This window comes from Colletes latitarsis, chromosome 13 (assembly GCF_051014445.1).
Source record: "Colletes latitarsis isolate SP2378_abdomen chromosome 13, iyColLati1, whole genome shotgun sequence".
NCBI lineage: Eukaryota > Metazoa > Arthropoda > Insecta > Hymenoptera > Colletidae > Colletes > Colletes latitarsis.
In genome coordinates, this window is record NC_135146.1 from 13,895,157 (window position 1) to 13,918,062 (window position 22,906).

The 22,906-nt window shown below is 36.6% G+C and overlaps 2 protein-coding genes across 4 annotated transcripts in view; one reads left to right on the forward strand and one right to left on the reverse strand.

Annotated features, from left to right (window-relative positions):
* The first annotated feature begins 2 nt into the window (after positions 1-2).
* Positions 3-6,533, forward strand: Ipk2 (Inositol phosphate kinase 2). Of its 2 annotated transcripts, none has more exons than XM_076780875.1 (5): positions 3-793; positions 1,144-1,463; positions 2,871-3,047; positions 3,354-3,614; positions 5,360-6,533. In XM_076780875.1, the coding sequence occupies exons 2-5, from the start codon at positions 1,298-1,300 to the stop codon at positions 6,043-6,045; spliced, it is 1,290 nt and encodes a 429-aa protein (XP_076636990.1). In that variant the 5' UTR covers positions 3-793; positions 1,144-1,297; the 3' UTR covers positions 6,046-6,533. The 2 variants fall into 2 exon arrangements, with proteins under 2 accessions (XP_076636990.1, XP_076636991.1); XM_076780876.1 differs by having other exon boundaries at positions 3-316.
* Positions 6,534-11,483: 4,950 nt separating this feature from the next.
* Positions 11,484-22,906, reverse strand: part of Dally (division abnormally delayed protein) — a 90,139-nt gene continuing 78,716 nt past the window's right edge. For both annotated transcript variants that reach the window (XM_076780433.1, XM_076780434.1), the window contains exon 8: positions 11,484-22,462. In XM_076780433.1, coding sequence (XP_076636548.1) covers positions 22,356-22,462 — 107 coding nt within the window. In that variant the 3' untranslated portion in view covers positions 11,484-22,355. The remainder of the gene's footprint in view (positions 22,463-22,906) is intronic.

The window sequence follows — 22,906 nt, forward strand, 5'->3', positions numbered from 1 at the left end:
GAAGAAACGTCGTATTGTGACGAAAGAGATAGCAATAGAAAAGTAGAAAGACGTCTAGTGGAAGGACGTGCGATCGTTCAGAATTATGTGAAGTTTAAAGTCGTGAACGTAATCTTTGTTCCGCCTTATGCTCGGGCGGTTCCAAACGAAATTATCCACGTGAAAGTGTTTCGTATTTGAACACATTGCATTGTGTTGTGAAGGGACTGGTTATCGTATAGGTTATAATAATACATAGACACGTAAAATGTCATAGATGTAATATTTGTAAAAGAAGAGTGGCTAATAAATTATTCTCCTGTTATTTCCAATAAATGTACGTATGCCTCGTATGAGTTGCATTCTATGATTCTTTCGATTGTTGAGAAAGTCGATTCCTAAAACGTTACGAGTTTCCTTAACTAATCTACGTACATATTAGTACCTCATAGATGTACCTAATCAGTTAGAGAATTGTTTGGGTTCAATTCAATTCTTCCAGTACTGTCCTTTTTAATATTGCAGTTTCAAAAGACCAACAAATAACACGATTTGTTGGTAAAAGCGCGAACTTAGAACATTCAATTTCCACAAGCACGTTCTGCCCTCTATCGAGATTTACGAGTATCTTAAACGTGATATTTCAAAATATTTGCGGGAAATGGTCCCTCTAATTTCTTTTGCTTTTCGGTTATTTGAGTATCGAGAAATAACAGCGATATAAGTATTAATCAGTGTGATGTGAATTTACCTGTGATACAATTAATGCAAAGTTAAACAATGCGGATGTACGAGCGGAAAGGAATAATCGAAGGTAAAATTTTCATAAACGTCGCATCTATTTATCTTTCACGAATGACGACAAGAATCTGATAAGCTTGTTTTTTAAAAGAATTTGGTAGATCTTTTCAGAATATTTTATCTTCATTTTGTTTGCGTTCTATTCTGTTTGACCACTAATGTATCACAAAATATCACATGCATGACGCGCGTAAAACCTGCCGATCGTTTAAAGTGTCTTTTTGAAATATATCGTTTCGCGTTACGCCGATATCCCGTTTTTATTCAGATATGATAATGTAATATTGTCGTAACGCACGGTACAATGCAATATTTCTGTGGTTTGTCTTGAGTTTCCTCATCAACTGACATTTGTATTTGTAGAGGGGAATAAAACGGCCGAAGATAATTAGAATAAGCTTCCATGTGTAACCATCGGTGGCAGAGGTGGAATTCACAGCGAAGATAAGATCTTTGCGAACCGTGCAACTCTTTAATTGCAGAAGTTAATTGCTGCGCGCCACTCAGTGCAATAACAATGACGACCTTAGACTCGCAGGCTGATAAAACTTTATGTCATCTCGATAAGGTTTCGAGCACGGAGTTGACGGAAATTTCGTCCGATTGTGGAATTCACGATGGTTTAAGCCCATTGGAAAATCAGGTAGCCGGACATCCGTTTGACGACAAACGACGCACGATTGGTAAGCATCCGATCGATTTAAATGCTTCGATAGGTGATCGATTGAAAGTCCATTTCAACGAAACGTTTCGAAATTTAGTAATTTGATCAGAGACATAATAATGAAAAATATTATTTTCGACGTTTCTTCATTTTCATTCTAAAACTGATCAAATTTTATTTCAATTGAAATCGTACTTAAAAAATTACGAAATTGTTAAATGAAGTAAAACGTTAATTGAAATAGTATTTCAAACGATATTATTTTACGAATGTCTCGGCTTTAATGACGAGAGATAACTGGTTTTTTATTAATGTTAATCCTAGTTGCACAGAATGAGTCACGCATGCTTCTTTTCCGGTTTACAATGTGATAAATTTCAACGCTGTAACGATAACGCTTTTATTCTTAAAATCTACTACTCGATCGAATTTTTTATTTACGTTATTATAAGTGACAATAATAAATATTCGTATGCGACTTTAAATATCAACGAGTTACCGTGTATGTGATTATACATAACAATAATCGCGTTTACGTGGGTCTCTAAAAAATGGGAGGCGAATGCAGAAGAAATGCACGCAAAATAGTCAGCTTATATAGAGAATGATACCCAAATAGAGTCTGTCCTTGCACCAAGAACCTTTTATAAGATCGTACACACTTTATATGTCGAGGTCAATTTCCAGATGGACACACGAACGTCTACTATTCTTCCGCGAGAAGAAGGCACTGGCATGTTTCCATCTCCACTTCTGTTGCAGTCTGCTGATTGCACTGGTATTGGTCGACGAAGATCGGTGACAGCCAATCAGCGAACTACAGCAAGAGTGGGGATATAAACACGCTGTGCCTTCTTCTCGTAGAAGGACGATACTACTATAGATAAAGTGGAGCTTTGCGTTACAGAAAATGCATTATACATTATGCATTTCAAATATTACTGCATCTTCTGTTTCTGCAATTTGGATTCGAAAATTCCACTCGTATGAATTGTAAATAGAAATAGTAATATTAAAGATTTTGTCAGCAAATAAAGAATTCTGTTTTGAATCGCAATTTACATTTTACAAATTCTAGCTCTAATTCTAACCTCTTTTTTAGTAATTCATTTTCTGAACAATTACTTTCGTCCTCTACTGTACACAGTGACTCACAGATTTGTTCAAATAAGCTTAATATATTCGTTCCTCGAGGTCACGTACCTTTTTTACGTTTAACAATTAGAGAAACCGGTATCGACACGTGGGATACCTTGCTATTACGTTCTTAAGCGAAATTTATTCATAAATTGATATTTAGGATATTGGACGACTAAATCGTTTACGTCCACGATTAACGATTAGTTTTCTGATTAAGTAAATCTATGAGTCACCGTGTTTATGTTGTACAAATATTATAAAAAGTTGCTTGTTTAAAATGTTACAGGCATGTTACGTAGACCGGGCGGTCATGTACTGAAACCTGTCGTTAAACCGTTACTTGGTAAAAGGGAAATCGCGTTCTACGAAAGTTTACAAACAACACAAGACCCTGTCATGTTACAATTGAAGAATTATGTACCAAAATATTATGGCACGACAGAGTTGCAAATTTTCGGCAAACGTAAGATATCAAGAACATCGATTTTTTGCTTGATTTTAATCCAACTATTTTTTAAAATATTCTTCTGCATGCTGCGGTTATTAATTGCTATTATACGAGAAGAATGCGTGTGTGTAGCGCGTGCACGTTATTAGGAGTATGCAAAAGTTTCAATCATCTCTATAGAAGATTTATTTATTAACACTTAAATCGCCATTATGTCTATATATGTTTTGTTTTGGCTGTTCTTGAATTGTTTGCATACCCCTAATACTTAAAACGTACATTACACAAATTCTGAAATTAATTGTTTGCATGAAATATTAGGAATTACATTCCTTACGCTGAAAGATATCATCCATGGTATGTCGGAACCATGCGTGATGGACATAAAAATAGGTAGACGAACTTGGGACCCTCTAGCTACGCCACAGAAAAGGGCAACGGAAGAATTAAAGTATGCCGAATCTAAACGCACATACGGATTCTGCATAACTGGCTTTCATGTGTATTGTCTGTCTTCCGGACAATTAAAAAAGTTTGGCAAACATTATGGCAAAACTCTCGATGCCAAGGGTGTCGTGGAAGGTATATTATAGTCTTCAATCATATTTTAACAGCATATTCAGAACTACAGATTTCTGAGCTGTCGTTTGTTAATGTTATACTGCTCAAAATACCTATAGGATCACTTGTCTAGAGAATTTAGAACATTCAATGAATTGCAGAACGTTTTAACAGATTTTTAATAGACTCGCTGTAGCAACGTCCGCAAAAAAACACCAGGCACTTACGAAGAACAAAGAATGTAGCACAATTTGTTTGCTTTTTAAAAATAAGAAATTTCTGTTAATCTGTACTGTTTTAATCCGTATGAATACAGCTTAAATTTTCGATTGATTCTATAATTTCTATACGTAGATCGTTTTTATTCTTTTTACAATAATAATATGTATTTGATCATTAATAGTTTTCACTTGAAAAAGTAAATAACCGTAAATATGTGACGAGATTGAAAGTGTTCGAAAGTCTAAAGTGAGGTTAAGAAACACGAGACTGATGTAGACAGGTAGTTTCGAAATATTGTTGCAAAATATTGTTTAATCTATACCTGAGAGGAATTTTATTAGGTGAAACTTCTTTTAAGCTCCTTCCCTTTTCTAGTAATTATGTTTCGATGATTCTTGTCTTCAAATAATTTCTAAGATCTCGGGACATTCCCAGCACTTCTGGGCTCACAGTACCAAGGACGCGAGGAAACTTTCCGATATATCTAATCAAAAAAGTTTGCGAATTCATGCTTATTAAGATTTAATTAAGAGATTCGATGTGTAGAACGTCTTCGAAAGTTTTGTGACGCTAATTCAGACCTTTGTTAATGCGAGGTCACGATCTTCCTACCTTCAGCCATTGTTGTAAGTCCTGGTGTGAGCATACAACGGACGCTAACAAACAGTTCGTTGCCATAGTGAAATCGCGAGGCGGTAACTTTGAATTTTATTCAGTTTGGTATTGGATATCTTCTCACCAAACGACAATCATTTGAGCTAATAATCCTTTAACTATTTTGAGCAGTGTACACTACCATTAAAAAGTTTGGAAACAGTTAATAAATAGTAGTCGTTTATAAAAAGACTTTATTGCATATTCTTGTTTAGTCTCGACTGGTTCCAAACTTTTGAATGGTTAACTAGGGGCGTGTAGCTATAAGTGTACTCTAAAATTTCGAGTTAGATATGTTATTATCATGTAAAGACGATTAATGTTGAGAATATTAAATTTCTAGTACTGTACTCTGCTGAATTGAAGTCTCGCGGGATGGCATAGGGGCAAGAGGAGTCGAACTACCCATTTATTTATCTTGTTCTAAGGCAGTAACTGCCCCGACGAATAGGAAACTAGAGTTAAATGCGTACTATCCAGTGATGACTTGTTGACTAGGCATCTGCAAACTAAACAGGGCAAGGAGAGAGCCTTATTCTCCATTTTTACTATTCATGGCTAGTATTTTGAGCGTATAGCTACGCCAATGTCCTATTGGCTCAGCCAATAATGACAATGCGTGTGAGAGCAGTAGCCATCAAGTCATCATTGGATAGTACGTGGGAATAGGTGTATCCCTTTTGCTTTTCTCGCATTCCCGCCACGGGACTTGAAGTCAGCGGAGTAGAGTACGCGTCCCTAGTTAGGATCGAGATGTTTGTTGAGATTTGATACATTATTAGATCGTACACGGACCGATAATAACGAAGTGGTGAAAAAAAGCTTCCGGAACACAATAAATATCTTGTCTCTATCAGATACTCCGAACGTCCCTTTTCTTTCCTGCGCAGCGCTGAAAATGTTCCTGAACATACGTCCAGAAAGACCGCCCTGTCGTCAATTGATTGTGCAGCTTCTCTCTTTCCTGTGGAAGATCTTACTATTCTTTCGTACCCAGCGGTTGTTCCGCTTTTATTCTAGTTCTCTGTTGGTGGCATATGACGCGAAAAGACTACGACATTACCTTCGTCTGAATAACACGAGCGCGGACAGAACGACCAGCCGACCAGCCAAGTCGTTCTCATCCACTCTGAGCACGTTCAAAGACGCGAGCGTCGCTACGTGTAACGCGACGCCGACTATCGCCGAAACGAACAGAAACCGGAGAGTGCACTTCGTTAAAAGGAGCATCAGCTTGAGCAGCGAATGCGACACGGCGGGAAAGGAAAAGACTTTGAACAGGAGCGGTTCGTGCAGCCCGGATTTCAGAGTGGACCGACTCTGTCGCACCCATTCTTACGCGAACAATTTCGACGACGACATTATCAGGATGAAAGAGGATTACGACGCCCTGCTGAGCGAGCTTACCAGCTCGTCGGAGGAGAAACAAAACTGGGTTAGGATCAACATGATCGATTTCACGCACGTCTTCCCGACGGAGGATCCAAGCACTTTGGATGTTAATTACTTGGAGGGTATCGAGAACTTGATCAAACTGATCGAGATGTTCCTCGTGCCCAAGGACAACGCCTCGTAAACTGTATCCGTAGAAGTCGATGTTAACCGCGTACTTTTAACTTGCAACAGAGATCCGCGACCGATGGAGGGTTGCAATTCGCGATGATGGAGGTCAGAAACGTTTCGCGAAAGCTCGTCGATCGCGGAGCATTTGTCATCGAAGAGCTTTTGGGCGACGTTCGCTGCACCCTGCAGTCGGCACGACCACTGAGAACTATGTGTTAATTGTTTCGCACCAGATGTAATATCCATAACATTCACACGTTCCTCGGTGCACGTCATTTCTCACGATTACGCCTTACTAAAGACTGTACTCATTGGTTTTACTAAAACGAGCATCGACGCACGTACCGTAGTTCACTCCAAGAATTGTTGTAGCCACCGATCGTCACGTATCGTTTCTTATCTTACTTTAACTGCAATTACGATTTACCATCGCACATACCAAACGAGAACAATTGTTATGTCAGATATGATAAAAATAAAAAAAATGGTTAACGTGAAAAACGTCTTCGTTCTTGTTCCCTTGCAAACGAATTTATACACCGAGATTAACAGTAGATGGACAAGGAATGATCTCTGGGTTCAAAATTTCTTTCTCAGGATCGCCTTGAATTTTATAAATCACTAAGCAAATTGCACAATTTTATTTACACGTGAATTTCCAGGGGGGGATCATTCTTTGAGACTCTTCCAAAAATAACCGACTGCGAATTTTATGAATTTACGACAAAGATGTACAAAATGTATGTAGAATATACTTTATAAATAAATACAATAAAAGTGACTTTTCGTTTTGCACAACTACACGGTCTCTGCCTATGTTTACACCTCTGTTGTAGGGAAAATCTACGCAAGTATTAGGAATCGTTTATGGATTTGCAGGCTTGATAAATTCATGACGATTATTAGTGACTGAACGCAGAAAGCCTTTGGCGGTATCGGTATCTAACGTAATTACTGCTAGCGCGATTAATGACGAGGGGTTCTGTTAATCAACCCGCAAATCCGATTAGCGAGGCTCAAATTGAATTACGCGTTCTGAATAGTACGAAAGCCTCCGCCACCGAATGCAGGACAGAAACGATCCAAACTTTCTATCGATCGGATCGAATATAAATTGCTGATAAATAATAATTACGATTTCGAGAGTCCGATACCTGTGAAATTTACCTGTACCATAAATGTACGGTTGACTAAAGACGTTTGTTTCTTCGATCGAAAGCGAGCGCTCGTGAACAAGTGGAAAAATATCGAGACTAGTACCGGGAATTTATACGAGTGTCCTTTGCGTCGGTTTCGAGGGGCAGGGGGAGGCAAAAAAATGGCAAACGAGAATGGAAAAGCTGGTTAAAGGGGCAATCGAGTACGAGAAAAACATTAATGAACACGCGCGTACATCTGCGTGGACACTTACGAACCGTGTTGGAGTTCTCAATGCCGTTTGATATCTTTTTTCCGCGGCGTGCCAATGGACCATTTCGAGGACAGCCGCCCGACGTTCGATCGAAACGATCGATCTTGTAATTACGCTGGAATTCTTAACGATCTTCGTCGAAATAAACATTTATGTAAACAGTGTCTCGACGAATCAGAAACTGCAGATCTACACGGAAAATATATCACTTCAACTTCTTTAGATACGACACACAAATAACTACAAACCTAATATTTTAATAAAAAATTCAACGTCAACTTACTTTTCGACAAAATTGCACTTTTCATTGAATTTAGAGTAAATTTCGATTTTTAAGTTTCCAAATTTCAAACTAAAGAGTGTCAACATAAATACTGTATATAGAGGCCAAAATAGGACGAAAATCAAGTATACTAATTTGTTGATGGAGGCTTCGTTAAAAAGTTATTAATGTTTAAAGTTCCGACTGTAATCAATTTTTTTCTAGAAAGTGGCTAGGTTTTCGGGGGTATATGTATTCACCAAATATGATTGTAATTGACCCCTGCAGATGAAAATATTTTTTTTAGAACGATTTGAAATTTTTTAATTTTGTCGAAAAATTTGTCCACCTTCCTGAATTTTTTTCTCGAAAGTGTGAAGGATTTCGAGGGTATGTCTAATGACCAAAAATGCTTGTAATTAACCCCTGTAACCAAATATAATTTTTTTAGAACGATTTGGAAAATTTTTTAATTTTGTCGAAAAATTTGTCCACCTTCCTGAATTTTTTTCTCGAAAGTGTGAAGGATTTCGAGGGTATGTCTAATGACCAAAAATGCTTGTAATTAACCCCTGTAACCAAATATAATTTTTTTAGAACGATTTGGAAAATTTTTTTTTCACCGAAAAATTTCACATCTTCTCGAATTTTTTTCTCGAAAAGGGATAGAAATTCAGGGATATGTCTAATGACCAAAAATGATTGTAATGGACCCCTGCAACTAAAAATATTTTTTTTAGAACGATTTGGAAAATTTTTTTTTCACCGAAAAATTTCACATCTTCTCGAATTTTTTTCTCGAAAAGGGATAGGAATTCAGGGATATGTCTAATGACCAAAAATGATTGTAATGGACCCCTGCAACTAAAAATATTTTTTTTAGAACGATTTGAAATTTTTTAATTTTGTCGAAAAATTTGTCCACCTTTCTGAATTTTTTTCTCGAAAATGCGCAGGAATTCGGGAGTAGGTGTAATGACCAAAAATGATTGCAATTGACCCCCACAGCTAATGATATTTTTTTCAGAACGATTTGAAATTTTTTTTTTTCGTCGAAAAATTTCATACTTTCTCGATTTTTTTTCTCGAAAAGGGATAGGAATTCAGGGATATGTCTATTGACCAAAAATAATTGAAATTGACCCCTGTAACTAAATATAATTTTTTTAGAACGATTTGGAAAATTTTTTTTTCACCGAAAAATTTCACATCTTCTCGAATTTTTTTCTCGAAAAGGGATAGGAATTCAGGGATATGTCTAATGACCAAAAATGATTGTAATGGACCCCTGCTATCGAAAATAATTTTTTTAGATCGATGAGAAATTTTTGTAATTTAATTTTTTAAACTTAAAGCTTACTTTTCGACAGAATTACACTTTTAATTGAAAAATTTAGAGTAAATTTCAATTTTTAATTCTCCAAATGTCAAAAGATTGTCAATAAACACTGCACGCAGAATGTATATTTAGTATACCGTATTTTGATTGCAAAATTTGTTTGTTCAAGTTGCATGGTTCTAGTATTCGAACGAGCTGGACGTTTCAATTGCATCGATGTTTATTAGATAAACTGGAAACGGATGTGGATAAACGGTTATCGATAATTTCGGACCAATTCCGGGCGTACGATGAATTGCAAATACATACAGGCGATTAATAGAAGAAAGAAGGTTGCCAAATTTAAACTAAATCCATTAAACTATTTATAAACAGAATTTTAGTGAATTTTGTACTTTAATTTAACGAACATCTCCACTTAGTATAAATTATTAAAACACTGGATTTCAGATTATTGAAATATGTAGGCTGTGGATCTTTATGCAAATTTATATTTTTATTAATAGAATGAAACGCGAGGTTTGCAGAGGATTGTCATAAGTATTTCACAGGTGCACAACTATAGCACTAATGCAATTGTAACAACATTAAATTATAATGAAATTATTCAATTATAAGTTGAATTAATAGAATGGAAAATTTTAATTATTAGTAGAACCTCATTTTCTCTATTAAAAATTACTCTTTTTCTTAAGTATTTACCACGTGTAATTATGTAAGTTACCTATAAAAATCTATTTTGAGTCAAAATTTTATAATAAATACCCTTTAGTTTATAGGTTTTATTTAAAATTAATTAAATGTCTCAACCTCTAAATACTTGCATTCTGTATTTTTTCGAGAATTTCCCAATAAATGCATAGAAATCGACGAGTGAAAATTAAAGATAAACATTGTTCTCGTTTTCTCGCGTACGTAATACCACGGGACACCCTGTAGAGAAGAGTTACAGTTTCGTAAGCACGCAGCTTCCAACGAAGTGTTCTCCATCATTTCCGCGACGATATAAAGGATGCATTTATCCGAATTAATGAATCAGAATTAATCTGTTCGAATGATCTGCATTGGGAGCATTTAAGACAGAGAAAAGTTACTGGCGATAAGTAAGCGGTATTCGTTTGCGTGCAGCGATTGTCTCGTCTGCTCGGAACCCGCCAAATATGGCGGACGTGACGGAGAACGCGTTAAAAAATTAATTTCTCGTTCGATAAAACAAACGCAAGCGCGCCAGTAAAACGGTGCGTTGGTTTTTTCGGAGCTTAATCTCTCTTGTTCGATTATCCTCGAGGGAGGATCCCCTTAAATCTCACTGGAGCTTCGCGTAATTTACGCGGAGAAATTTTGAAAAAATCGACACACGTCCCGTGATTAAAATCAAAAGCAACGAGATCGAACGACGCGAAATTGAATAACTCGATTCGTTTTCACGCGCGACGGAAAATTAATACACACGAGCGTTGGAAAACATTCGAGCGACATTACTTCGCGAATTTACGGAATTAAATGCGCGTCGATGAGAAACATTCATGACTATTATGCCAGGAAATAAACATTTCACTGATTTTTCTTTTTTTTTAATAATATTAATGGGGCAAGTAACGCCCAATTACAAAACCAATAGGGAGGTAATATAAACAGTATACAATATAAATAATATACAAAGTAAGCAAATATAAACCTTACATTAACAGTCATGAGACGAGTAGTGCCTAACAGAGTATTCAAAGGTTTAAATCAATTCTTTAGTGGTTATCCGCATACTCGCAGGGTGGTTGAAATTTTAAACTACTCGTGAAATACCACCATTTCGGAATAAAATTTAGCAGCAGCGTTTCAACGTTTTGGATTAATTTTTTTTAAAAATAATCTGCGCCCTTCGAAACAAGTTTTATGTACTCCCATTGATCAGAATTTGCATGACCTTTTGCACGGCGGGAGCGTATAAAAGGAGGGTGAGGAGTATTTATGTGTACGTTGTTTCATATTCTAGGAAGATGGTATGAAATTCCGGTGGGGGAGTGCCTGCCAGAATTTAACACCGCCTTTATTACGTCGTCGCTAAGCGACAACCATAAACAGTATCATGTATTGACCGATGACCATCTTGTCTGACAGGCACGCGTGTATCGTACAGAGATCGTTGGTTGTCGAGTATACACGATCTTTTCGAAATAGGGCCAAAGGGACGCCATTTAATCCGTCTGATTTGCCAAAAAGCGTAATTGTCTCGTGATAAAGGCGATTGACAAAATTGCACAAGGATTGTTTTCCAGAAATTGTAATATTTAATACAATAGAACGGGCCGACGAAACAAATAACAGCATATATCGCTTCCTTAGCGGTTACTTTCGATTGTAATTGTTTACCAGGCGTATAAAAATGTCAATAAACGAGTATGCATGGTGGAAAATGCTGGTGTTTGCGACGACGATAACATCTCATGACCAATAAGTTTATTATAATCTCTTATAATCTGTATTTATATTTATCCTATAATGTAGTTCCTTAATAAATAAAAATAAAAGCAGTGTTAACAATACGCGTCTCGTGAAAATATCCAACAGACTTCGAATAAAACGTCGATCCCCACACACATAGCCATTAACATACATTTTCACAATCCAGTTTCAACGCTTTCCTCTTACCTATAGAATCGTTCATTTATATATTTACAAACGGATAGAAATGGATTATCAAATTCCTCGAGTGTAGAACGATAACACCCGCGAACTCGTCTCGTGAAACAGTGGTGGAAATTGACCAACGAAGAAACGTAAATCGCCCAAAGATCGGTAAAATGTTCTCTGTTCTTAACACTAAACCTAGCATTCCTGCCATGACCAGTGGAAATTGCTGAAACTTCATTGGGTATGTAGAGTCAAAGTAAATGTTAAAATAAACATAGAAGATGGCATAAATTATAATAGGTGATATATTCATTGGATAGGGGATGAAATGCCCTTTAAAATGACCGCTCGTACGAGTCGATAGCGTAATTAGTTCCGGAGGTATAAGGGTTCGAAGCGTTTGTTTACTTTTCATTGACGCGCCGCGAGGTCATTCACCTCACGTGATCGTAGTAAGTAGTAAACGTGACGTCACTCAGTCACGTTTCACGTGCGTGGAGAGAGAAGGAGGTCCGACGCGTTAGACGGAGACAGAGACAGTCGAATTGAAAAAATTACCTTTTACATAAATTACGATATCTCCGAAACGGGAAGTCGGATCAACGAAAACCAAAAGCCATTTCAAAGAAGAAGGTTCACCGCTGCTAATGGTGGTTGAATTTTGGATAAAGCTTGAGTAGTTTCGGAATTACGCGTAATTAAAGTTTTTAGTAATTTCAATGCGCGTCGTAGCACGTAAAGCGCTACAGCGCCGGAGCTTTTAAAAAATTACTGCTTCATATAAATTACGATATCTCCGAAACGGGAGGTCGGATCGGCAAAAACCAAAAACCATTTCAAAGAGGAAGGTTCACCGCTGCTAATGGTGGTTGAATTATGAATAAAGCTTGAGTAGTTTCGGAATTACGCGTAATTAATGTTTTTAGTAATTTCAATACGCGCCGTAACACGGGAAGCGCCATAAGCGGAGTTTTTCCAAAATTACGCTTTCATATAAATTACGATATCTCCGAAACGGGAAGTCGGATCGACAAAAACCAAAAACCATTTCAAAGAGGAAGGTTCACCGCTTCTAACAGTGGCTTAATTATTGATAAAGCTTGAGCAGTTTCGGAACTGTACGCGTGTAAAGTTTTGATACTTTTAATACGCGTTGTTAACTTACATCCGGAATTTTTTTTACGAGTCGTTTACGAAAAGAATGTACTACAAGACAGACTACATATTTTTCTCGGGAAACAAACCAGTAAGAATAAAAGTGACTATTGAAAAATTCATTTGTGACGTTAAATTATAGATATTTTTATTTCGTGGTAGGTTTAGTGTTAAGAGCAAAAGTCTGAACGAATTTGCAGCATCAAAGAGGACGAGAATCAGTCGAGAATGGAAAATTACGCGATTACGAAGCGAGTTTCGAGTTCCATTCTAAAACAATTGGCACGAACCAGCGAACGAAGAGGTTTTCGTTCGTCTTTCACCTCCATTTTCCATCGTGAGCGTGTTGCTTAGGCGGCTAGGCTAACATGCTCTTGCACGGTTATATACGCATAAAATTAGAGTGATAATTGTATTACGGTTTAATCGGTTTCCTCATCGACAATGTTACTTTCTTCGCTGTTCTCAGCCGTTTTGCGTTCCCTTTTTAGGTCGACGTTATTACTATATGTATATGTGTTTTGTATATAATATATAAATACAGCACGCATTCAGTATATACAAGGGTTTTCTCGGTGCTTTCTGTTTCGCTTTCATTCTCACTCTTACTTGCTCATATACATTTTCTTCGTTTCGCTCCCTTCCTTTCCTCCTCATCGCGTTCAACGCGATGCCTCGGAGAGAGTCCAGATTTCCCGGTTTATTTTCACCCGGGTACGCGTGGAAAACTTGCGACAGAACCTCCGCCCTGAACGAGAAGCTCCAGTCAAATTCGTCGAACGGAAGCTCGATCTTTGCAAGCTTCGATTAAACCACCCAAATTTTCCTTTTCTCCTCTTTTCGACCCTCGAATTTTTCCCCCAACGCCTCTAGAATTCTCTCACTGCATCAAAAATGGCGTGTGCAAAATTTCGTGGAAACAGAAAATAGCGCCACATCGAATTTGAACAATTTTTATTTTTTTAATTCGTTTTTAATTTGATACGATTGCTTAAAAAAAATCACCTTGTATTATATTTTGCATACGCCATTTTTTTCTTCTTCGATGGAAAATAAGAAGAGTGCAATAACGAAATGTTTTCGAGGAAGAGAGTATTTCAAAAGGGAATTAAATCGTTCCTAAAATTTCGGGTAAAACGATCGAAAGTTTACCAGCAACTTTGAAGTGCGAGTGCAGCTCGAAAAATAAATATGTTTGAACAAACATCGTTCCCCAAACCGCCGCCTCGGAGGCGTAAAACTGCATTTTCGACGCATATTTACCGAAACATGTTTCCTTGCTTCGAAAAGTTTAAATTCGAATCGTAAATGTTAAAATAAAAATGTTCAAAAATGAATGATCCACTGGACCCGCGTGACATTTATTAAATATTTAAGTACGTGCAGAGATATAATTAAATACGATAGCTGAGAAAATTTGTAATGTAGAAAGGTCTTTGTCTCGTCGCGTAGCCATTTAACGGCACGACGCAAACCAGTTAGTAGGATCAGTTATTAAAACACAATGGTTTAAACAGTAACGTCGAGTCAATTGACCATTGTTCGCCAGAACGAAGGATGTGACCTCGACAGGGGCTGAAATATTTTTCGAATGGCTGTCGGTCTCGATATTTTTAAAACGAACCTTTTCTAAATATTCGAACATTAGCTACACATAATCTTATTAAATCACATGGTTCGTCGTCCTCAGAAACGTCCATTATTATCTCGATATGTACAAATAAATTGGAAAAAAGCTTAATCATAACACAAATTATGTAAAATTTGGTGACCAGCGATATATTTCTAAATTTTCTATTCTGTTTCAGCATTGCCCGTTAAAATGTGTTATTTCAATAATAATAATAACAACAACAGTCTATAATATTCTAGCTATATACAAATTATTATTTACCCGGATTTCGTATCACAAAAAATAAAAAGAAATCACCGAATTTCGAAAACTGGGAATTTTTTTACTTTCGACTACCCTCGTCTCTGACGTAAATTTTTAATCGTGTGTGTTTTGTGCACTCGTGCAGTTTCACTGGCGCTTTAATTGCACCAGTGATTAAACGCAATATAAAAAAAACCTTTCAGCGATTTCGGAATCGAGTCTTTCGTTTCCTTTATAGTTTCTACGTTGTATTTTACATTGTGCACATTCGTCGAGTGTGGAAGCTTACAGTGGGCATCCAATGTGTATCGCTTTAATTAAATTCGCCATCGGAGCCATTCAACGATCAAAGAGCCAATTTAAGCGAACACAATAAGTCTATTCAATGACGAGTCCCGTTTCTTTAATTCCACGCTATTATTCAGAAATAATTTCGTTAATAACGCTATTATCAAGAGAACCTAACGTTTTTCTATTATTTTAAAATATCAACGTAATTCAAATATACAGGGTGTTCGACCAGCCCTGGGAAAAATTTTAATGGGAGATTCTAGAGGCCAAAATAAGACGAAAATCAAGAATATCAATTTGTCGATTGAGGCTTCGCTAAAAAGTTATTAAAAAAATTAAATTACAAAAATTTCAAATTCTTCTAGAAAAATTATTTTCGATTGCAGGGGTTAAGTACAATCATTTTTGGTCATCAGACATACCCTCGAAATCCTACCCATTTTCGAGAAAAAAATTCGAAAAGGCGTGAAATTTTTCGACGAAAAAAAAAATTTCAAATCGTTTTGGAAAAATTATTTTCAGCTGCAGGGGTCAATTATAATCACTTTTGGTCATTACACGTAGCCTCGAAATCCTACCCACTTTCTAGAAAAAAATTCGAGAAGGTGTGAAATTTTTCGATAAAACTAAAACATTTCGAATCGTCTTAAAAAAATTATTTTCAGTTGCAGGGGTCGATTACAATCATTTTTGGTCATTAGACATACCCTCGAAATCCTACCCACTTTCTAGAAAAAAATTCGAAAAGGTGTGAAATTTTTCGACGGAAAAAAAAAATTTCAAATCGTTTTGGAAAAATTATTTTCGGCTGCAGGGGTCAATTTCAATCATTTTTGGTGAATAGACATATCCCTGAATTCCTACCCCTTTTTGAGAAAAAAATTTGAATAGGTGTGAAATTTTTCGACAAAATTTAAAAATTTCGAATCGTTCTAAAAAAAATATTTTTAGTTGGAAGAGTCAATTTCAATCATTTTTGGTCAATAGACATACCCCCGAAATCCTACCCACTTTCGAGAAAAAAATTCATTACCGAAACTATAATGTGCAACCAGAAATGATTCCTCAAAATTTTATGCAAATCTTTAAAATGTCATAATTTCTGAACGGATTGACGGATTTTAATGTTCAAAAAAGCAATCGACGCGTATTTTAATCAAGAATATGTAGAAATTCCAAAAATATTCGAAAAGTTGTTCTTTGATCCCGAAAAATGAGAAAAACCCCATAAAAATGGTCAAATTTTCAAACAGCCATAATTCCTACAATAGTGAATATATTTCAATGAAACTTTTTTCTGAAGTAGAGCTTATAAGTACCTACAAAAAAGTATTAGACAACTTTTCTATAGAATATCAAACAAAATTACTAAAAATGAAAAACGAATTCTTAAAAAAAATCGACAGGGGGTAGGTGCCTAAAATTTCGGTGAAAAAAAAAAATTTCAAATCATTGTAAAAAAATTATTTTCGGTTGCAGGGGTTAATTTTAATCATTTTTGGTGAATAGACATACCCTCGAAATCCTGACCATTTTCGAGAAAAAAATTCATCACTGAAAATATAATGTCTGACCATAACTGTATGTTACCCTGAAAATTGAAACGTTTCGAATCATTCTGAAAAAATTATTTTCGTTTGCAGGGGTTAATTTCAATCATTTTTGGTGAATACACATACCTTCGAAATCCTACATACTTTCGAGAAAAAAATTCTTTACCGAAAATATACTATGTGGAAATGTTTCCATAACTTTTTAACGAAGCCTCCATCAACAAATTAGTATTCTTGACTTTCGTGTTATTTTGGGCTCTAGAATCTCCCATTAAAAGCACCACGAAACACGTGTAACAAAGAGTATAATTAAACAATGCTTTAATAATAAAGCAATAAGAAATATGTAAGGCCACTTCCTGTTCAACGATAACTCTTCTAAATTATACAGGGAGGCGTGTGGACGCCATTAAAGAGGACATAAATTAATATCGCCGGCGATCAAGGACAACAAAATAAAAATTTTTTAAGGAACGACCTACGCGCTAGCGTTTCCAACGCTACCTAAATTTCACCGACAAAGCGAGCTACGTAACTTAAAGAATTACAACTTTAAATTCTGACAATTGTGCTGAGTCACGCTAAATTGGCCTCTCTCGTCGACGCGTCGAACACCGGGCTGCATAATTCATTGGATCTCGAGAATAAAAAACATAAAAAAACGAACTCCTCTCCATTCTTCGAACTGCAGTGTCTACTCGCTCGTAGGCGGATACGCGACTGTGACACAGTTGTTTTCACGTTGCAGACACGCTTCGACGAACGATCCAGCCGAGACGATTCATGTTTATTGTCTTAAAAGACATTTTTATAAAGCGTTTCGCTGTCCAAAAGTTGGGAATAAGTTAGTCGATCGGAAAGCAGCGGGCAAAGGTCGTTCGTCGCGGAGTTTGCAGCGTGAATTTATGTTTCGAGGAGTCTGGACTCGTTCCAAGATGGCGACTGGTCAGCGTCGTAGAGTCTCGGTGAGAATTAGATTTCTCGAGATTACGACCGCCCGCGAGAACGTTTCGCAGAAGAAATTACAAGGGAGGAAAAGAAGGTCGCGACGTCACACGTTTTTCAGTATGACAGTCCTGTACAGTCGTATTTATAGATGGCTCTCTCGTTCTTTCTATCGAGCGTGAGATGACACGATGCTACGGCCAGGGATATTTAAAAAGGCACTAACCCTCAAAGATCCGATAAATAAAATGTACAAAATCAGTGCGGCCCTCGTAATACACCGACAGGCTCCTCTCTCGATTACCACCCTCCCCCAAAACTTTCCTCGCGTTCAGAGTCGAGCAAATCTTATTTCTATTCGTCGATATTAAATTTTTAGCCTCGTTCGTCCATTTTTCCTCGCTATTTTACTTTTTAGAGAATTGCATCAAGCGTGGAAGCTTACGAACGAAGCTAAAATTTCTGGTAATTATTCGCGAATATAGAATTTAATTTTTAGCCTCGTTCGTCCATTTTACTTTTTAGAGAATTGCATTAAACGTGGAAGCTTACGAACGAAGCTAAAATTTCTATTAATTATTCGCGAATAAATAATTAAGTTTCAATTTTTCCTCACAATTTTCCGTTTTGAAAATTCATCGATGAATCGTGTCAAACGAATTGAAAATTTCTATTAATTATTCCTGAATAAATTCGTAAGTTTTTGCTTACAATTTTCCCCTTTAAAAATTCATCGATGAATCGTGTTAAACGTGAACGAATAAAGGATTAAATTTTCATAAATTCAGGAACGGATCTAAAATTTCTATAAATCATTCTCGAATAAAATTTGCTGGATTCCGCTTACGTCTAATCGTTTTAAACCGTAAAGCAAACCGCTAAAATTGAAGATCGCCTCAAAGTCTCGACGTTCGAAACATTGACGTCTCAAAGGAACATGTTTTCGCTCCAATGCGCGAATATATTTTCGCAGTTGGCGCTTCGTTTTTGTTTTTTTTCTTTTTCTCGTTTTTTTTGGCACGTCAAATATTCAAACGTATAATACAATATAAATAGATCCAACGAAAAGAAATACACTGGTGCTCGTAAGTATTTACCCAGCCCCTTCGGTTGAAACCTCCGACGATGCCAATAAATCATAGAAAACAGGAACAACTCGAGGGACAGAGTCTCAGGAAAGTGAAACAGGACGTGAAGGACTGTAAATTCTTTATCTCATTGATGGTTTATAAATGTATATAATAACAGAAAAATATTCACTTACAAAACAGCGACAAATTGCACTTTTGTCTGTATATTTATCACGTTTGCTTGAAGAAACATATAGTCATGCTCATAACTAGTTCTCCCAATTTTTCTTTTTCTATCTTCTTCAAGATTTTACACACTTTCATTGCAAGTATAAAAACAACATTATCGACTGGCGTGATCGAATGAAAATATCAAGAGAAAACCCACTTGCATAGTGGAGGTCGATGCTCATAATTATTCCAAGCAAATAATTCACGATAATTTAACGATCGTTGTTAAGGAAAAATTTGAGCGAGTAAATACTTATGAGCGTGTGTCGAATTTAGCTAATTCGTGAAATCAACATTTTTACAATTCGACGGTAATAAAAATTATGGCACTGGACACTTGATTAATCATGATTAAATTTTGGTGCGTCGAGGACCAAGTTTGTCTCGTCGTTTGCACGCACGCGAGAATTTTCCATAAATTTCTTCGAAGTGTGCGTGTGCAACAATAAACCTAGTAGAAACAAGTTTATTTTCGTGAAATGGTCCAATTACTAACGCGTTATTAACCCTTTGCGATCGTAACGTATACTTTGATACTTATTATACAGTGTGCTCGGCCACCCCTGGGAAAAATTTTAATGGGGGATTCTAGAGGCCAAAATAAAACGAAAATCAAGAACACCAATTTGTTCATGGAGGCTTTGTTACAAAGTTATTAACATTTAAAGTTCGGCACGTTTTGAATTTTTTTCTCGAAAATGCGTAGGATTTCGGGGGTAGGTGTAATGACCAAAAATGATTGTAATTGACCCCCACAGCTAATGATATTTTTTTCAGAACGATTTGAAATTTTTTTTTTTCGTCGAAAAATTTCACACTTTCTCGATTTTTTTTCTCGAAAAGGGATAGGAATTCAGGGATATGCCTATTGACGAAAAATGATTGAAATTGACCCCTGCAATTGAAAATAATTTTTTTAGAATGATTCGTAATGTTTTAATTTTGTCGAAATTTTCACACCTTTTTGAATTTTTTTCTCGAAAGGGGATAGGAATTCAGGTATATGTCTATTCACCAAAAATAATTGAAATTGACCCCTGCAACTGAAAATAATTTTTTTAGAATGATTTGAAATTTTTTAATTTTGTCGAAAAATTTCACATCTTCTCGAATTTTTTTCTCGAAAAGGGATAGGAATTCAGGGATATATCTATTGACCAAAAATGATTGAAATTGACCCCTGCAACCGAAAATAATTTTTCCAGAACGATCTGAAATTTTTTAATTTTATCGAAAAATTTCACATCTTCTCGAATTTTTTTCTCGAAAAGGGATAGGAATTCAGGGATATATCTATTGACCAAAAATGATTGAAATTGACCCCTGCAACTGAAAATAATTTTTTTAAAATGATTCGAAATGTTTTAATTTTGTCGAAATTTTCACACCTTTTTGAATTTTTTTCTCGGAAAGGGATAGGAATTCAGGGATATATCTATTGACCAAAAATGATTGAAATTGACCCCTGCGACTGAAAATAATTTTTTTAGAATGATTCGAAATGTTTTAATTTTGTCGAAATTTTCACACCTTTTTGAATTTTTTTCTCGAAAAGGGATAGGAATTCAGGGATATGTCTATTGACCAAAAATGATTGAAATTGACCCCTGCAATTGAAAATAATTTTTTTAGAATGATTCGAAATGTTTTAATTTTGTCGAAATTGTCACACCTTTTCGAATTTTTTTCTCGAAAAGGGATAGGAATTCAGGGATATATCTATTGACTAAAAATGATGAAAATTGACCCCCACAATCGAAAATAATTTTTCCAAAACGATTGGAAGTTTTTAAATTTAATTGTTAATAACTTTTTAACGAAGCCTCCATCAACAAATTGGTATTCTTGATTTTCGTCTTATTTTGGTCTCTAAAATCCCCCATTAAAATTTCCACGATAGTCTGGTCTAGAATTTTCCTAAAATTTTCTTTACATTTTCTTCGAGTTAATTCCAGACCAGATTATTAACTGATTTAAAGTCGATTCATTTATTTATTTTTCTTCTAGCCACTTCAGTATTCCATAGATTATACATTTTAATATTTGGTTAAGAAAAATACATCCAAAATAATTACTAAAGTCGAAATAATATTGCCAAGACTAAAAGTTAATTAATTACTGGAGTAATCACTGCTTCTAATGAAATTCTGGCAAAAAATTCCTCAGTTCGTAGGACCACAAAGGGTTAATTAGAATGTCGAGCACCTCCTCAACGATTAGACGTTCAAGGTTAGCAAAAGACCTCGTTTCTATCATTTCTATACAGCCTCCCCCGTTGGTGTGTCTCTCTATTCGTAAAGTTAATAAAAAGATGAAAGAATCGTCGATTCGATGGCACGTACGATTCGTTGGAATCGCGATCCACCTTTTGTGAATGTTACTTTCGCGTAAAGCTGATGCGTGCAAATGGGGTTGCTCGTCAAATGTGGACCGTCCTCTGGGAACGTTCGCCTCGACGGAAGCTTGCGGGGGTTTGTCTCTGAAAGGAAAGTCGCGTTTGTCGCGAAACGAAACGTCACTGAAACCAGCTCGAGTCGCGCGACTGGCGGTTTTGGCAGTCAGCTTTTTACGTTATGGCATGCACGCTATCACCAGACGGTTATGGCTCGCGTCGTTTAGTCCGTGTACCGCCACATAGGAAACGTTCGTACGCGGAAGAAGAAGAACGCAAGAGGCACTGGGTAGTCGTAGTCGAAGCAAGAAATATCTGCGCACGATACTTTAAAGTAGTAAAGACACTTTGATTTTACGTAGATACGAAAGCTGCGACCATTTTTCTTATTTCTTTATTTTTCCAGCCGCGTGTAAACGATTAATTATTGCTCGAGTATCTTACTTTCAATAAATACGATCTCTCGGTTTTGCACGATCCTCGTTGCGTATACTTGACTTCGATTAAATATGGCAACGTCTCCCCCAGTCGTCACGACTAATAATAAACGGTCTCTAACAAAGAACACGCGATATCGAAGCATCCAGCGACGATCATTTACCTAATTAGCCCTAATTTCCAGCGTTCTTCTTAATTTATTCATCCTCTTCGTGTCGCAGTATCGTCTCTCACGTCGTGCTTGGTAAAATAGGACAATCTCTTTTCTACGGTCGTTTACTTTCAACATTCGTACTCTATCACGTTTGCCTCCACGACGAGCTCTCGAACTTTCTTCTTAATTTTCTCTAGAACAGTCTTTGCTTTCCTAAATATTAATTTATCCGTGCTCGTTCACGACTAACGAAATGTACAACCGATAAAAACCCCGGGTCTCGAAGCATCCTTTCTCCCCCACTCTTGGTGCTTCCTCTCTGCACGGAACAGATCCTCTGGAAAATTGTCTCTTGACTTTCCAAACCTTCTTCGTTCGAATCCACGAACAACAGAATCGCGACAACCTCGCAGCACGATAAATACCTAATAAAGCAAATTCTCAGGACCGATAAAATCGGATCGTTTATCGCGCCTCGAGCAGAATCGGGCGCAAAGATCCAATAATAGTCGTTTTTTGTCTACGTCTAGGTTCGTCGTATCACTGGTTCCCCTCTTTCGTCCCGATTCTGATGCAACTTAAACAATCAAGGGTACGTAGGCGATCACCAGGATGACGGACGATAACAGAACGTTCGATGAACCAGCCGTGGTCGCCTTGACGCGATTCAACTTCGTCATCGGATCTGAAACAATGATTAACGCCGTTTCAACTCGATCGAACTATTCCCAAAACTTATTCTGTACCAAGATATGATGAGTGTTTCGATTATGAGAACGTGACTTTCATCATAAAACTACCAGCAATTAATTTGTGGCGCGACTTGGTAGGGAGAACAGCGAGGATAGTGGATAGTCGATCGAGGAGCGTATATGTAGGAAAGCAACGCCACAAATTCTTCTAATCTTTCGTGTCACTTCTTCCCGTGCTGAAAAGCGCACTTTGGTTAGCGTAAAGTACAGAAAATCGGTGTGAAATTTCGCTGCATATCTGAAAATCAATTATTTTCTTTTATAAAAATACTGGAAAATACGAAATCCGAACGTCACTGGACGCCAGATGACCGGAAATCTAAATTTAGAAACAACGAGACGGGACGTCAGCGAAAGTAGAAAAAGTGATTAATGGC

Excerpts from the sequence above, each read along its gene's own strand:
- Ipk2 (XM_076780875.1), top strand. The coding sequence starts at position 1,298 with ATGACGACCTTAGACTCGCAGGCTGATAAAACTTTATGTCATCTCGAT. Across the intron at positions 1,464-2,870 it reads CGACAAACGACGCACGATTG|GCATGTTACGTAGACCGGGC; the intron begins GTAAGCATCCGA and ends AAAATGTTACAG. Across the intron at positions 3,615-5,359 it reads TGCCAAGGGTGTCGTGGAAG|CGCTGAAAATGTTCCTGAAC; the intron begins GTATATTATAGT and ends TTTCCTGCGCAG.